Source organism: Lytechinus pictus, chromosome 8, assembly GCF_037042905.1.
Source record: "Lytechinus pictus isolate F3 Inbred chromosome 8, Lp3.0, whole genome shotgun sequence".
NCBI classification, from domain to species: Eukaryota; Metazoa; Echinodermata; class Echinoidea; order Temnopleuroida; family Toxopneustidae; genus Lytechinus; species Lytechinus pictus.
In genome coordinates, this window is record NC_087252.1 from 24,444,494 (window position 1) to 24,462,336 (window position 17,843).

Here is a 17,843-nt window from a genome sequence, read left to right on the forward strand (position 1 = left end):
AGAGAGAAGGTTGCAGCACCTCTTTATTAATAACAGATATATAAAAGGTTACTCCTTTGTCTTAAAGTGGTTTCAGATGAATAAAAGAGGGTTTACTACATATTAGAAATGCTTCCTCTCTCAATAGGGACTTCAAAATGACAAATTTTCCAAGAAATTGACAAACTTCGGAGAAAGGATGGGGTGACTTGGCGCCCCCCCCCCCGGGGGAGGCCATTCGGTCAATGAACCCTTTAAAAGAATTTAAAATGTAAAGAAATTAGAAAAAAAAAAGAGTTTGAAGAAAGAAAATGGAATATGGTTGGGATCAGATGATTTCCCCAGTGAACAAGAAATGCTAATTGATTCATAAAGCGTTGGATCTCAAACTAACGGCACTACAAGATTGTGAAAACTAGCCCATATATGGTTGTTAAAACATATTTGAAACGTTTAGAAATATTGCGAAAATCTTCATTTTTTTATGAATAACACATATTGTAGTTATATAAAGCTCCTCATGTTTAACAACACAAAACACGTTATCGTATCAATGTTTTCATATCTACTTGAGATGGAAGTGGATATTGGCCATGAGTGTATTCCTTTTTTGAAGGTTTGATATCTAAATCTCATTTTGTAATGTTACTATTACGTTATAGCTGTCACCCACCAACATCTTGATACATGAATGACGTACTATGGCATATACAAGCGGAGATATGGCAACATACATTTCACCTTACCCTTAAAGGTTATTGATTTTTTTACATTTTTTACATTGCTCTTCAAATTCGACTTTATAGAAAAAACTGATTCCACAATTTTAGACTACTACGTACCTAGCAGTAATCTAGAGGGTCCATACTATCCCCCTATGGTGTCAAACCTCTATTTTCGTGTTGGTTCTACGTGAGGGCCTTGTGGGCCCTATGAGATTTTGATCCCGGACTAATTGCTGTAAACGATAGAATATGCCCTTTCTATTCATAAAGCTATTCGTAAATTACAAATGACTTTACGCACGACTGGTGATCCTTTCTTGTGCTAAATGGTATCCCTGTATAATTGATATATGACTGAAGAACATGTTCCAGTCGTACGTAAAAATGTGCGTAACTTTACGAACAGCTTTATGAAACACCCACCTGGTGTGTGGGTGAGTGTGGCGTATGTGCGTTGTGTGTTTTCATATCTTTCTCTATGTGCTGCTCTACTCGTTTTTTGTGCGTGCCCCCCCCCCCCCCCTCTTTCTCTAGCTCTTTCTGTCTCTGAACGATTGAGCTCAACGGCTTCAGGCCAACATCCTTTCCGAGATACCTGGTAATGAGGATCACCTCTTCTTTTTCAGTAGGAGTATTTATTTGATTCGTTCCTTTCGGTACATACAAAACACTGATACAAAGTGCATATATTTTTATTTTTTTTGGGGGGGGGGGGAATGATGACAAAATGATACCCAAAAAATGTACAGTGATTATCTTACTATCAAGTTGCAGAGTCAAGGTGAATGAATGAGTTTATTCAAAACAAAACATCAACTCATTCGCCGCCCCCCCCCCCCACCACCATCATCATCCCATCCCAAACAAGCAGCAGGCACTTATAAATAGGCCCGTATTCTGAAGTCGGGTTTAATTTAAACTCTGGTTTAAATTTGTGGTGTAACTATGGATAGCCAATGGGGCACAAATCCCTAACAGTACACGTTCGATTTATTAACTCATATGACGCCCAGATTGTCTGGGAATGATAACTTAAGTATTTCGAAATATATTTCTTCATTATAAAAGCAAAAGAAAACAAAATAGTAAACATAAGAAATAGACAATATAAACAGAATTTTTGGCTCCCCATAATTCTAACAGAGTTAGACCTTGGTCTAATTAAGTTAAACCTGACCTCAGAATACGGGACATAAAAACAAAGGAAACTTTATAAAAGAAAACAGGCCTGGCCAACCAGAATAAAGTAAACACAATCATCTACCCAGACGAAAAGGAAAGCTAAACTATAGCACGGGATTTTTAAAGCAACACCGGTACAACAAAACTTTCATTTCAGCATAACGGTGAGATCAGGGACGTCCATCGTCCATCCATGTTTCGGATGGGGGGGGGGCAGAAGTGAAAAACTATTAAGGCCTACTGCATTGCACGAGCGGAGCGCAAAAAAAACACAATTGTATATTTAGTAGTATTTTTACTTACAATCTAAGTGGTTTTATAGTACTTTTCAATGTTTGTTGAGAGTATATTATTTACATTGCACATTTTAATTTGTTCGAGTTGTCAAAATTATTGGGGGGTGGCAAATCGATGGTAGGGTTCTATCGTTCTCACGCCCCCCGGAATCGACTCCTCTGGTTGAGACATCGGTAAAAGATAGACTGGTAGACGCAACGGCACGCATCGGGTATGCTTGGGGTGATGAGAAAGAAGGCTGAGACCAGACTGACCGAGCCGAGGAAAATGAAAGACGCGTCGTACGAATTAGACTTGTCAAATAACCAACCTGAAGTAGATAAAACCAAAAAAAATGGTAAAGATAATCAGAATAGTCATCTGTGCCCATGCAAGTCTTCTTTTTTTGCCAAACAGTTATTAAAGGACAATATCTCCTCAAACAATGTGGTGAAAGATGGAAATGAACCATTAGCTTGTGATACATTACCCCTACACCCCCCCCCCCACTCTCACACACACGCCGTCACACACACACACACACACACACAGTTTTAAACTGGCTTTGAATGAAGTTTGAGAAACAGTTGCGAGTAACTTACCAACAGTAAAGCCACCGACAGGAAGACCTCCTCCGACTGCCATAAGAAGCAGAGATATCACGCCCTCTACGTCCCCGTCCCCGTCAGGTGCTGTATCCCGGGAAAGCAATGTTATCATACCTGTCATAGCACCTAAGGTACTACCATTTAAAACTGCAAGAATGCACAAGTCCCAAAATCGAGTTGCAGAGATGTTCATCGTGTATGCCACGAAAGACACAAAACATAACATAACAAATAGCTTGTTGTTTGAGAAAAGCTGCCACTTGCTTACGAACCCTACGATGAAACGTCCAAAGACATTGGCAGCTCCCCCGACTGTGGCAAGGAAAATTGAATTTTCCAATGGATATCCTTTCGCGATGCCGTTTGGTACGATAAATATAACCCAACCGCTATAAGACATGCCTAGCATAAACATGGCGAATATGACACTCAAAACATCTGGCTTCTTTTCCACAATGTCAAAACATGTAAGAGCTTTCAGCGAATGCCAGACTGATTCTTGTAACGTGCTCTTGACACCGTCTGTCTCTTTCTCGGTGACAATCGTCTTTGAATTGGGCTTCACATCTGAAGATTCCGTTGACTGTATATCCGCTTCTGCTTTACTTAGTTCCCTCAAGTGATTTTCCTCGTCAGGATTATTTTCTCGATTGCTGATCGATGTTGACTCCAAAAGCGGTTGTGAGACATTCCCTCTTCCCTCTTCCTTCACCAACGCACCGATGGGGATGTTGTGGAAGCTGAATGCACCAAGAAGTAGCATGGCTTGTCGCCAACCGTATATGCGATTAAGTTGTTCAGCTATGACGGGGATCAACATCATGCCTAGACCACCAGCTGTCATTATGATGCTAGAAACTAATTCGAATTTATCTGGGAAGTACCGAACCGGAAGTGCGTGTGCAGGAAACGTCACCATGCTGTAGCCTATACCTGGGGATGCGAAATATTGCTAATTATGGTAATTTATATAGCATTACATATATAAATGACAAAATTACACAGCTAAACAAAAATATGAAAAATTCCATGGGAGTCCAGAAAATTTTGAAGTTCAAAATTTGACCCGAAAGTAATCATTTTTTATTATCATATCCATGTTTTTACGGGGAAATGAGATATTTTGATGAAGGAAAAAAGTAAGTTTCCTTGAATTTCCATACCTTTTCCACCGTGAAGGTTTCAAAATTCCCATACCTCTCTCTGCCGTAAAGGTTTATAAGTATGTACACCTTGATCTGACATCAAGGTCTCAAATTTTGTAAAACCTTCTCCAGAATGAAGGTTTGCACTTGACTGTAACCTTGCTTAGATATTAAGGATTACAAATTAGCAATACCTGTTTTGACAACAAGGTTTCCAAATTTGCAAACCTTGTTTGGAAATGAAGGTTTCCAAATCTGTAAACCTGGTTCTGACTTCCAGATTTCACAAATTCACGAACCTTGCTCTGACATAAAAGTTTCCAAATTCATACTACTTGCTCTGACATCAAGGCATACAAAATTATACATTTTGCTTTGGCTTCAAGGTTTCTTAATATTTACATCCTGCTTTGGATTTCAATGTTTCCAAATTTGCAAATCTACCTTTTGCATCAAGGCTTGTACATTTGTCGACCTTTTCCTGCCGTGAATGTTTACAAATTTGCAAACCTTATTTCTCACCAACGTTTACAATCTTCAAACGTTGATGTTGGAAAGAGGTTTGCACATTTTGAGACCATAACGTTAGATCTAGGTTTGCAAAGTTAGAAATCTTCACGGTAAGAGAAAGTTTTACAAATTACGAAACTTACTTTTTTTCTTTCATCGAAATCTCAGTTTTTGGAATGAAAGTTTTAAAACAAAACAAAAAACAAGCATTGTTATATAAAAAAAAAGACTTGAGATTAAAAGTTTGCATTCCGAAGTTTCCTTTTAGAAACATGATGAAAGATAAGACAGTAATTGGGGGTTTCTATAGAAATTTTTATTTTCGTTTAGACTGTTATGATTATAAGCTGCATATGGAATATATAACTTATGAATGTGTGGTTACAAGGGCATATAATACTTCGGACAAATCTGCGCCGATTTTAGACTAAAAACTATATCAATGAAATACATAAAAAAAATAAAAAGGTAATGACTGAACATGTGTGCTTGTAATCTTATATCTGACGAACTATCTGGAAATTCTCAAAATTCTTCCCAATAACTCAATCGAATTAATGCTTTATATTTACTTGAATCAAAGACAGTATAATTCCACATGGGCTATGCAAACTACCTCTATTTGCCGTTCAGTCTATATTACATTTGGTCTTATAATACCCACTTAATAGTCTAATTGTAATTTGATAATACCCAAGTGGTCTAATTTCTTCTTACTTTGTCAAACAAAAATTTAGTTGGTAAATAGTTTATCCAAACATTATAGACTAAGTGGTGTTCGACCAAATTGATTTAAGAAGAAAAGTTATAATAGTCTAACTGGAAGCTCTACAATATGGTTAGTGGGCTAACTTGCATTTAGACCAAAATGGTAAGAAGAGCTGGCTCAACTAGAATTGGAACGAGTAGGATTAGACCAAATGGAAAATAGACACAACGGTGTAGACCAAGTGACAATTTTCCCTTTTAATTACCATAATTACCTGATGAGAGCAAAGCAGCTCCAAACTGCCAAGATGATTGTGAAAAAGAAGTCATTATATAGCATGAAGTTCCAATTATTGCTCCTAGGATTATAATCTGTCGGACCGAAAAATGTTTCGTCAAGAACCGACTCACTGGGGCTGAAAGAGTGAAGAAAAAAAATAATTCACAGAGAAATATTACACTGCAATGTGAGGTAAGTTTTCTTTATCTTCAAATACAACCCTTTGGACTCCGTCTTAAAGAGAGTTGTGGTTGATCCGATCAGAATTGGACACGTAAAGGCAAAGACAATAACTGCAGTCCTATCCTAAATTATAGGCCAACATTGTACCAATTTGCTGTAGACCTATGAAAAATATGATCTTGATAGATTTCCAAAATTGAGATTGATTGGATTAATCACAACATCGTGTATGTCTAGACCAACGAACGTAGAGGGCAGCAACACAGGGCAAACCATAGTTGGGCAAACAGAGTTATGAATAGATAAAGTGTTGCTGCCCTCTACGTTCATTGGTCTGGTCCCTGAAGGCTGAAATAGTATCCCTAAATTAGACCCCCCAAAAGCCAATCTGGAATAAAATTATTGGAAATAGTTTTTCAACTGATCTGAGTAGGTATGGGTGTCAACAATTCACCCCAAAAAAGTTAGGAGGAATACGGGTTTCATATATACTGTGTAATGGTATCTCTGAGATGGAAAGGCGCAGGTTGGTGATAGGTGTGTCAAAATGCACAAATTTTTTACCAGAATATCAAATAAGATAAATTTTAGTACCTAGAATGCACATTCACCGATAAAATTCAAGGTCAAAGCCTTTCAAAGGTCAATGACCTTTATTTACATTATATACCATACAGTATTACGGTTTCTCTGAGATGATAAGGTGCAGGTTGGTGATCATGCATGGTGTCAAAATGCACAGATTCTTACAAGAAGATCAAATAAAATAAATTTTAGTACCTAGAATGGACATTCACCAATACAATTCAAGGTCAAAGCTATTCAAAGGTCATTGACCTTTTTACATTATATACCATATACCTTTTCATATATACTGTGTAATGGTATCTCTGAGATGGAAAGGCGCAGGTTGGTGATTATGGTGTCAACATGCACAGATTCTTACCAGAAGATCAAATATAATAAAATTAAGTACCTAGAATGCACATTCACCCATACAATTTAAGGCCAAAGGTCAATGACCTTTAACATATTACATACCATATTATATAATGGTATCTCTTAGATAAAACGGCGCAGGTTGGTGTTCCTGGTGTCAAAATACACAGATTCTTACAGGAAGATTAAGTAAAAAAAAATTAAGCATCCAGAATGCATATTCACCTATAAGATTCAGGGACAAAGGTCAATGCCCTTTTTAACATAAAATAATAATAATGATATCTCTGAAATAAAACATCGCAGGTTCGTGATCTTGGTGCCAAATGCAAAGATTTGTACAAGAAGATTAAAAGACACCAAAATAAGTATAAAGAATAAACTTTCACCCTTGAAATCCAAGATCAGAGGAAATATATCTATATATATAATATGTATGACATAAAAATAACTAAACATTTTATCCTTTGTGTTCATATTTTATTCGTGAATAATGTAAATAAATATGGCTAAAATTTTGTAATGAAAACAAGGTTTCATAATTTCAGTCTGAAATATTGAAGGTCATGGAGAATGTATTTAGGGGTCAGAGGTCAATGAACTCTTTCCAAAATATCAGTGGAAATTAAGTAAAAAAAAGTTGATAACCAAATAACACTTCTTTATATATTGTGATGCATTGCCAAAAGCAATAAAAAAAAGTGAAATCAAGTATATAATTTGAAATGATTTTTGTCTCGCCTGCATAGCAGAGCGAGACTATAGGTGCCGCTTTTCCGACGGCGACGGCGGCGGCGGCGGCGTCAACATCAAATCTTAACCTAAGGTTAAGTTTTTGAAATGACATCATAACTTAGAAAGTATATGGACCTAGTTCATGAAACTTGGACATAAGGTTAATCAAGTATTACTGAACATCCTGCTTGAGTTTCAGGTCACATGACTAAGGTAAAAGGTCATTTAGGGTCAATGAACTTAGACCATGTTGGGAGAATTATTTTCAAAATCTTAACCGAAGGTTAGTTTTTGAAATGACATCATAACTTAGAAAGTATATGGACCTAGTTCATGAAACTTGTACATAAGGTTAATCAAGTATTAGTGAACATCCTTCCTGAGTTTCAGGTCACATGGCCAAGGTCAAAGGTCATTTAGGGTCAATGAACTTTGGCCAAGTTGGGGGTATTTGTTGAATTACCTTCATAACTTTGAAAATTTATGGATCTAGTTCATGAAACTTGGACATTAGGTTATTCAAGTACCACTGAATATCCTGTGCGAGTTTCAGGTCACATGACCATGGTCAGTGGTCATTTAAGGTCAATGAACTTTGGCCGTGTTGGGGGTCTTTGTTAAATTACCATCCTAACTCTGAAGGTTTATGGATCTAGTTCATAAAACTTGGACATAAGAGTAATCGAGTATCACTGAACATCCTGTACGAGTTTCAGGTCACATGACCATGGTCAAAGGTCATTTAAGGTCAATGAACTTTGGCCGTGTTGGGGGTATTTGTTGAATTACCATCCTAACTCTGAAGTTTATGGATCTATTTCATAAAACTTGGGATATAAGAGTAATCAAGTATCACTAAACATCCCCTGTGAGTTTCAGGTCACAAAACCAAGGTCAGTTAAGGTCAATAAACTTAGGCCATGTTGGGGTAATTGTTGAATTGCCATCATAACTTTGAAAGTTTATGGATAGAGTGAATGAAATGTGGACATGGGTGTATTTGACAAGTCTTAAGTCACCGTTCAAATGTCATCTATGGTCAATGAACGTGGTATTATGTCATTATATGAATGGTGTGTTTGTGAATGATTATTTTATAGTAGTTTTCAAAGTTAGCACTGCTGCTATATTAAATTGCGTAATGTAGGCGAGACTGCCAGAGGCGTTCCACTTGTTATCTTAAGTAGCAGCATTTAATGCATCATAATATCTAAATCAAGGTTGTCGTGTCTTTTTCTCTCCAGCGATAGGCCACTCACCTCAATGCTATAATAAATACTATTAGCTTAATCTTCTGAAAATGTATAGGATAGGTCTAACTCTCATGTCACAGCTAGCATCATCTGAGAGCATTTCCAATCAGCAGAGGGATGATGATGAAGATGAAATGAAGGCCATCATTAGAGCTGCGGCTTCTGTCATAGTAAATGGCTTTAAGTGTCTGACATTACATATCTCAACTTCAACAAAGATGAATTCCCGTATTATTATTAATTACCTCTCATTGCGAGCTGCCAGAATCTCTTGAGGTGCTAATGCTGCAGGACAAAACTTCATATCTGCTCTTTGCCTTACGTCACACAGGATGCTATTTCTACTAGGTATCAGTTTGAACAAGGATCATGTATTTGGTCTAGAACAACTTATTGTTATCATGCACTAATTGGGCATATAATAATGAAATTCAAAAGGAGATTATAGCTTACAAGTACACATACATCGACCTAAACTAACAAAACTCCTACAGCACCACTTCCAGTTCTTGAGAATCAAGCTGTGCAATATATCAGTAATAATAAGATTCTGGTCTGATATCCCTTGACAGAACGTTAGGCTTTCATTGAATGGGACAGATCAAAGTCCTGAAAATGTCAGAAGGTTTTCAAGAGTTTAATCACTCTTTGCTGAAGTTGAGACACTTAACTTCATTTACTATGACAAAATCTGCAGCTCTAATGATTGCCTTATTTTAAATGACCTTAATTTAATTTGACCTTGAACTTTTTGGATTAATATGCATTCTAGATGATTGAATTTATCTTATTTGACCTTCCTGTAAGAATCTGTGCATTTTGACACAAAGATCACCAACCTGTGCCATTTCATCTCAGAGATACTATTATTATATACAGTATTATATAAAGTATGATACAAATGTAAAAAAAAGGTCATTGAACTTTGAAAGGATTTGACCTTGAATGTTATTGTTTAATGTGCATTATGGGTACTTAATTTTATTTTATTTGATCTTCCTGTAAGAACCTCTGCATTTTCACACCAAGATCACCAACCTATGCCTTTTCATCTCAGAGATACCATTATACCGTATATGGTATATAATGTATAAAAAGGTCATTGACCTTTGAAAGGCTTTGACCTTGAACTTCATGGGTGAATGAGCATTCTGGGTACTAAATTTTATTTTATTTGATCTTCCTGTAAGAACCTCTGCATTTTGACACCAAGATAACCAACCTGCGCCTTTTCATCCCAGAGATACCATTATACCGTTTATAATGTAAAAAAAGGTCATTGTCCTTTGAAAGGCTTTGACCTTGAATTTCATGGGTGAATGAGCATTGTGGGTACTTTATTTTATTTCATCTTCCTGTTAGAACCTCTGCATTTTAACACCAAGATCACCAACCTGCGCCTTTCCATCTCAGAGATACCATTATACAGTATATATGAAAAGGTCATTGACCTTTGACCTTGAAAAAAAAAAAAAAAATTTCCCCAACCCGTATTCCTCCTAACTTTTTTTGGGTAAATGTTGACACCCATACCTACTCAAATCAGCCAAAAAACCATTTCCAATAATTTTATTCCAGATGGTTACTAATTACGGGATACTAAAAGTAAAAATGGAGCGCAGTATAAACCATGTGGAGCGTTGTGGCCCAGTGGATTAGTCTCCGGACTTTGAAACAGAGGGTTGTGGGTTCGAATCCCAGCCATGGCGTAATTTCCTTCGGCAAGAAATTTATCCACATTGTGCTGCACTCAACCCAGGTGAGGTGAATGGGTACCTGGCAGGAATTTATTCCTTGAAATGCATGTGCGCTGTAATCTTAGTAATTACGGCTGCCAAGCTACAGCTGGGGTAATAATATCCAAGTCCTTTGGAAGCGCATAGAGACATTATTCATAATCGTGATATGCGCTATACAAGAACTGTTTATTATTATTATTATTATTATTAAAAGTCGAAGTGCATAGAGAATAAAATATGCTCGAAATTTATCATTGTGCAGGAAATAACATAAGGAACAGTATTAAACTAATCGCCGATTAAAAGGAAATATGGAACGCAGTATAAAGCATTTATTTGGACGCCCCCTCTGAAACGCCCCCGACTACGTACCCCTACAAGTTCCCCAAATTCACGACGTCAGGATATGGAATTGCGGCGTTTAATAAATTTACTTTTGGGTTTGCTGGCTTTTGGCTTTCGAAAGCGCGTGCGTGTATTATACATACGGCACCCGGGAATTGCATTTTGGTTGTTCTGTATCTGGCCCTTAGCACTCTTCTGGCCAATCTTTTTTTCTGAACACTGTGATTTTCGTTCCTTAATTTCTGAATGCTTCAGAATAGATAATCCTCAAGGAATTTTCTATTTTTGGGACAAAGAAATTCCAAGCCCAATGTTATATCTACGCCTTAATGGTTTTTGAGAGATTGTTAACATAAATGTTGGTTTGTAATAATTATCCATTTGATGGAGGTTGATTCATATTACTCCTGTTGGACATGTTGGAATGCAACATGTTGTAATTATTTCACGGACGGGGATATTCAGTGCTAATCCTCCTAAATAAAACCAAGGTATCAAAATACCTGGGAAGTGTCCCGAGTGTTGGATTATTTATGTTCATTGGCAGAGAATAGCCAACTTTCTTTATTTCAATTAAGTCACAAACTTGTGTCGTTAGTGGCGCTTGTAACAGCGCAACGTATACAGACACTCAATCATCTGGATATTTCTTTCTTGCACATTTCTGATAATCGCGCATTTTTTTCAAGTTATGGAAATCTTGAGAACCACAACTCCAAAACGGAGTATTGCAAATCAACTAGTTGAACTTCCTTCCTTTCCTTTGAAGAAGAAATTGTGTGTTTTATCAACCCTCAAGGAATATCTACATCGTACTAAACCGCTTCGTGAATGTCATGGCGAATCAAAGCTCTTTATTTCTACTAAGAAACCTCACAAATCTGTATGTTCTAGTACTTTGGCAAGATGGCTGAAAACCACTTTGTATGCTTCGGGCATTGATACCACAGTGTTTTCAGCTCATAGTTTTAGAAGTGCAGCTACTTCTTCTGCATACGCACATGGTGTCACGTTGAAAGAAATAATGAAGAAAGCTGACTGGTCAAATGCCCAAACTTTCTAACAATTTTACCACGAACCAATCGTCGTTACATATTCTTTTGCATCTTATGATTTAGGACAAACTTCATAAATAAATGGTTTTATCCCATGACATATCACTATGATGTAGAAGTTCAAGCTGTAATTGAATAGATTTTGTTATTTTAAGAAGGATGAAGTCATTTAGTCTGTGCGTTATCCGATCACTCATGATAATTCTACATGGGTATGAAATGTTGTTTTTCTTTTTAGTAAGAAGGTGTTAACTTCCTCCGAGTGTTTTTTCCTCTTAGCGTTTGAATACATTACAATTATTTCATTATATAGAAAATGAATATCCTACCAAAATAAAGAAGATGAAGGATAAGAAATTAAAAAGAAAAAGAATTTAAAAAAGAAGAAGATGAGGAAGAATGATATAAAGAATGTTACACATTCAGGATGATACGAAAGGAATTAAGTATAATAAAAATAAAAAACCTTGTTATGTTTGTTACCAAGGTTCTTGACATGGGTAAACGTGATTATAAACTCAGATTAAAGTGTTGTGTTATTCATGCCTTATCCTATATCCGTTTCATCTCAGTTTCTGTGATTTTAGCTTTGAACATGCTAACCCTCTGAAGACTTGTACAAATGTTACGTAATATATAGGATTCCTAAATTATGCAAATAACATGAAGTATATAATTAGAATTCTATTAGTAATAATGTAGTAAAAGTCGAAGAGGGTCCCACCCTAAGGATATTTTTAAAGATCCCCTCCCTTCCTCTTTGGGTTTGTATTGTTCAAATCACAGAATCTGCCATGTTTGCCTTGTATGTAGTGTACTATTATCATGATTATGTGTTTTGTGATTGAGTATGAGTCCATTGTGATAACAACCTTTTCATGCTTGGTATTTTTTTTATAACCTTCTGTGAACCAGTTAGTGTGATATGTTTGTTTGATGTCTGGATGTGATTATCTGGATGAATTTCTTTTAGGTGTCCTTTTTTGGCAACATTTCACTCTTTTTTGTCGCGTGTTATTTATTAGAGCCTCTCTTCACTTTGAAAAGATGATTACATGCGACATCGACTCCTATTTATAGGGTCCCTTACCTCATTTGAATTTTAAATTACTTTGAATTTCTTTTGTGTGGTCTCACTGCCTAGCACCTGGAAATATGCTAACCCTCTTCGACTTGTACTACATTATTACTAATAGAATTCTAATTATACTTCATATTATTTGCATAATTTAGGAATTCTAATATACTTTACACACTCCAAAAAGGACAGTTTACCCAATTAACATTTGACAAACGTGGAACATGCACGCTTGTTGGGTAAAATGATACCAAATACTCCATGTAATTTTTTTACCCAAATACATGTTTTAATGGTACATTTCTTTTCAACGCAACTTTGGCAATGTTGCGTTGAAAAGAAATGTACCATTAAAACATGTATATATTTATACGGGTCAATATCTTACCAACAAACATGCATGCTCCCCAGTGGCGTACCTGGGATTTTTCGCAGGGGGGGCAAAACCGTCCGCCAAAAAATTTGACAAGCCAAAAAAATAAATAAATAAAAAAATAAAGGTCTTCAATCACAAATGAAGGATTTCGTACCAGAAAAAAATTTGACAAGCAAAAAAAAAAAAAAAAAAAAAAAGGTCTTCAAGCTCGTCAGGGGGGGGGGGCAGGGATACGTCCTTTGCATGGGTTGTGGCTCGTCAGGGGGGCAGACTGCCCCCTCTGCCCCCCCCCCCCCCCGTAGGTACGCTAGTGATGCTCCCCCTCCACCCAATAATGGACAATTTTGTACACAATCCTTTCTAAAGTGCAGGGGGAAAAAAGAAAAGGACTTTTTTGCTATCTCTCCCTCTCCCCACTTCACAACCCTTTGTCGTCCCACAAAGAACCCCCAAGGTCCCAACACAATAAATGGGTAAGTGTGACAGTTAACTCGGTAATGGTGTGAGTGGTAATTTTTTTTAACTGATTGCTAAGAAATCCAAAATGGTTTTAAGCAAGCAACCAGGGGACGTATTTGGCTTTACCCCAATGGAGCCAGGTAATTTGGACTCGAGATCTCAGCGCAAGCGCCGCAAAATTTTGCACATAATACATAACTCGATACTGCCCCCAAACTGCTAATTTTCTATTCGGAGAATTTTTGTAGAATTCCGGCCAAATGTACGAATAAAAAATCGGTATCGCAATTGTTTACGTATTCAGTTTTCTTTTTTTCATATTTTATTTGTTTCGACTTTTTGTTTTTAATTGTCTATTCGATGGAATTCGGCGACTGAATTCTGACCATAAACACAGTTAGTTGATTTTAATCAGTAAAAGTAGATATAACGCGACATTTATGAATTTTGGCTGAAAAGACAATTTGAATCGTACATGAATTCACTCTTCTTTTTTTTTAGCAAGTTTGGGTGTGACATGTGCGAAGCAGATTAATTGCGAACAAAATGTCGAGGTGGCGATTTCCGGCCGCCCCAATCCTTGTAGCGTTATGGTCCTCCCCATGGACCTGGTAATGGGGATACATTACCGAGCTGAGCGATCCGTCGTGAATTCAATGCAATGTTTATAGTTAAATCATAGAGCTATCTGTAATAGCTCTATAGTTAAATCATGCAGGGGTGTGAGTGGTCACAAATAAGAAGATCTGAAAAAAGCTGAACAGTGTTGGACAATTCTGAAATAGAAAGAGCTCCCACACTTTTTGTACGGAGGAAAGCCAAAAAGGCTGAAATTAAACTGAAAATAAAAACAACAAAATTAAAAACAGCTCAAAATCTGAACTCTCACACTCCTGATCATGATTCGCAGTCCCATTTGCCCATACTGGATTTTATTTGTTTATAACATACCAGTTGATCGAGGTGTGTGACAAGAAAAAAACAAACCGTGAACACTAAACATACTACGTTACAAAATGGAGATTGAATAGATTGTGATATGCTTGCAGTTAATTAGAAATAAGAATATCAGTAATCAATAAGAATTTCAACAACCATGGGTTTGCATTTGTTAGACAAGGTAGATCACAATTTTGGGTTAAAATTCAATTCTCGGTTTTACTTACTAAATTTTCGTTAACTTTTTGATCCGGTTGAATGAAAATGAAAGATTTTGAACAAGAGAGCTCAGGGCGAAAACAGAAAAATCAAAGAAACAGATCAACGAATGTCTGAGAAAATTGAATAAATGGTAAGAGAGTTATGAGCATTTTAAGTTTAGATCATTATTGTAATGTAGATCCTCTCATTAGCAATGCGACAAACATGTTTGATGTCACTTGTGAGCGACTTTCCCATTACTTTTCTATATCATATTTCACTCAAAGTGCCTCTTTTATCGCATCTATCAGTAGATCATATTTTTTTTCTAAGGAGGGCATGTAATACATGTACAGGTTTTCAAAGAATAAATTATGGATAGAGAGTTTGTATCACCGTAAGAGCAAAACGAGACATTTTGGAGGTATTTTATAGTCCACCAAAGGAAAAGTTGTTCATATGTGACATCACACATCTTCGTCGCATTGCCAATGGGAGGATTTCCATAGCATTTGTGATCGCAATATTCAAATGCTCAAAACTTTCTCATAATTTGTCCAATTTTTCTCAAACTTTCTTTGATCTTTTTCTTTGATTTTTTTCTATTTCCACACAAGCTCACTTGTGCCGAATGTTTCATTCCCCTTTTACATGTTTAACTCTTTTAAGTTAAATTATTGATTTTTTTTTCTTTGTCAGTTCTTCCATCACCCCGTCACTTGCGCATAGAGGGAGGTGGCACTTGTGGGGCTGGGTCGGCACCCCTCTAAATGTTACAAGACTAAGAATAAACAAAACAGTCATGGGAAATAAGGTAGGGCAAGAAAAATCATCTTTAGCATTCAAAAACTATGTCGAAATCTATCACAAAATTAGATTGTGTCGCTCGATTCGCTTTATTGCAATATCTTTTAAAGATTTTGCCCTAAGTGCAGTGTTTCGCCCTCTCAGAATTATTGACTCATTACCGACATAATTAAAAATGATGATTTTTATGATGATCACACACACGACAACATTATCGTAATCAATGGTGTTCAACTGTAAGATGATGTTACTGTTGATTCTGATGGCCTACCTCGATATCATCAACATCATTTCATATATCAATACATTTCTAGGATCAAAACCCACAGCAACATTATCATTACCATCATCATCGTCGTCATATTGTCATCATCACCACCATCATCACCATCATCACCACCACCAACATCATCATCACCATCATCATCATCGTCATCACCATCATCATCATCACCATCATCATCATCATATCGATAATGAACTTACCCAATAAATATGTAAGTCCTTGAGCAAGTCCTGAGACGAGTCCCACGAGGCCTGTAGTCGTATCAAGGTCCCTGGTGATATCGTTCAGGAAGACGCCGTAGCTCTTCAGGACACCTACTTCAAGGAAGATGGTCAAGGAGACGCCGGCGAGAATGAGCCACCTCCTCAGTGACGGTTTGTATGACTCCTCCACCATCTTGGTATGTATATGCACGTCTTTCTAAGTCGGGATTTTGTCCTAGTCGAGTCTTTCTTGTTCAAGTCTTTCCTTGTCAAGACTTTCCTTGTCAAGTCTTAATATTCGGGTGTATCCTAGTCAAACCTTCACTTGTCACATCTTTCCTATTCTGATCTTTAATTCCTATTCTAGTCTTTCTTAGTCAAGCCTTTAATGGTCAAGTCTTTCCCAGTCAAGCCTTTCCTGGTCAAGTCTTTTCTAGTCAAGCCTTTCCTGGTCAAGTCTTTTCTAGTCAAGCCTTTCCTGGTCAAGCCTTTCCTGGTCAAGTCTTTCCTAGTCAAGCCTTTCCTGGTCAAGTCTTTCCTAGTCAAGCCTTTCCTGGTCAAGCCTTTCCTGGTCAAGCCTTTCCTAGTCAAGCCTTTCCTGGTCAAGTCATCCCCAGTCAAGCCTTTCCTGGTCAAATCTTTCCTAGTCAAGCCTTTCCTGGTCAAGTCTTTCCCAGTCGAGCCTTTCCTGGTCAAGTCTTCCCTAGTCACGTCTTTCCTAGTGATATATTTCCTAGTCATACCCTTCCAGGTGAATTATTTCCTATAGTCAAGTCTTTATTCCTTGTCAAGACTTTCATTGTCAAGTCTCTAGTAGTCAAGTCTTTCTTGTCAAGACATCCTTAGCTTGTCACATCGAAAGAGAATTTGATTGTGTCAACATAAACAAAGTTCCTCAGAGCTGTATATACTCTAGTCCAGAATATGACCTGTTCTCCTATTCCTTTTCCTTCACTTGACGAATGTCAGCAAGTGCGGCGTCATCGGGCGAGGAAAAAGACTGACAAGTCTGCAGAAGCTGAAGATTTAGTTATTACAGTTCTTTGTCATGCCATCTGGGGGAATTTCGGAGGGTTATTGATATGATTCCCGGGTTTAAGAAGGAAGATGCTCGATACACCGAACAATGGTTAAAACAAACTAAACTTGCCAGTCACTACGAATTATCAAGGCCAAGTTTAAGGCTGTCACAAGCCGGCATCTATTAAATGTCTTACTCGATAAAGGCCTTCGGTTGATGTGAGCCACATACCGGAACAACAGTAACTTACATACGTACGTGTAGCTACAATTTTCTTTACTGATATCGTGGGATGTGACCTTATGACTCTATTCAAAATCTGAATACAAACATAAAGGATCGAGTTGTGTTATTGAATGATCGACTGAAAAATCCATTTTCATCCCAGACGAGTCTCACTTTATTATGTATACATGTACACATTGATCCACATGACTACGCATAGTTATATAGACACTGCAAAACTATACTGTATATATTTCATACGTCATGTATGTTGTTATCAGGGCCGTAGCCAGAATCATTTTGTTGGAGGGGGGATGTACCAGCTAAATTTGCCAAATAAATCTGGCGCGATAGCGCCAACGTGCGCGCACGGGGGCTGGTGGGGGATGCGCCCCCAGTGGGTAACGGAATGGGGGAACCAACAAAAATTTTGAGCCACTTAGAGGGCGCGCGAAGCGAGCTCAATAGCCAGGTATTGTGACCTAATAAAGACATTTTAAGGACTGTGCCATTGTAATGATAGGTATCTCACTGATCAAATAACACGAGCGCGAAGCGCGAGCTGAAATTTTTAGATATTCAGACC

General features: G+C 37.3%; 1 protein-coding gene across 1 annotated transcript; it reads right to left on the reverse strand.

The window, feature by feature from the left end:
* Positions 1 to 757: 757 nt before the first annotated feature.
* Positions 758 to 5,544, reverse strand: LOC129266710 (monocarboxylate transporter 7-like). The gene is made up of 3 exons (XM_054904527.2): positions 5,409 to 5,544; positions 2,765 to 3,703; positions 758 to 2,493 (listed from the first exon to the last, which is right to left on the reverse strand). Exons 1-3 carry the CDS (start codon positions 5,461 to 5,463, stop codon positions 2,318 to 2,320), a joined length of 1,170 nt encoding a protein of 389 aa, XP_054760502.2. The 5' UTR covers positions 5,464 to 5,544; the 3' UTR covers positions 758 to 2,317.
* Positions 5,545 to 17,843: the final 12,299 nt, after the last annotated feature.

What these genes read in the sequence shown, in the direction of transcription:
- LOC129266710 (XM_054904527.2), bottom strand. Translation starts at nt 5,463, where the DNA reads ATGACTTCTTTTTCACAATCATCTTGGCAGTTTGGAGCTGCTTTGCTC. An exon ending in AGCTGCTTTGCTCTCATCAG is followed by an intron (nt 3,704 to 5,408) that starts GTAATTATGGTA and finishes TCGCATCCCCAG; the next exon opens with GTATAGGCTACAGCATGGTG. An exon ending in TGTCGGTGGCTTTACTGTTG is followed by an intron (nt 2,494 to 2,764) that starts GTAAGTTACTCG and finishes TATCTACTTCAG; the next exon opens with GTTGGTTATTTGACAAGTCT.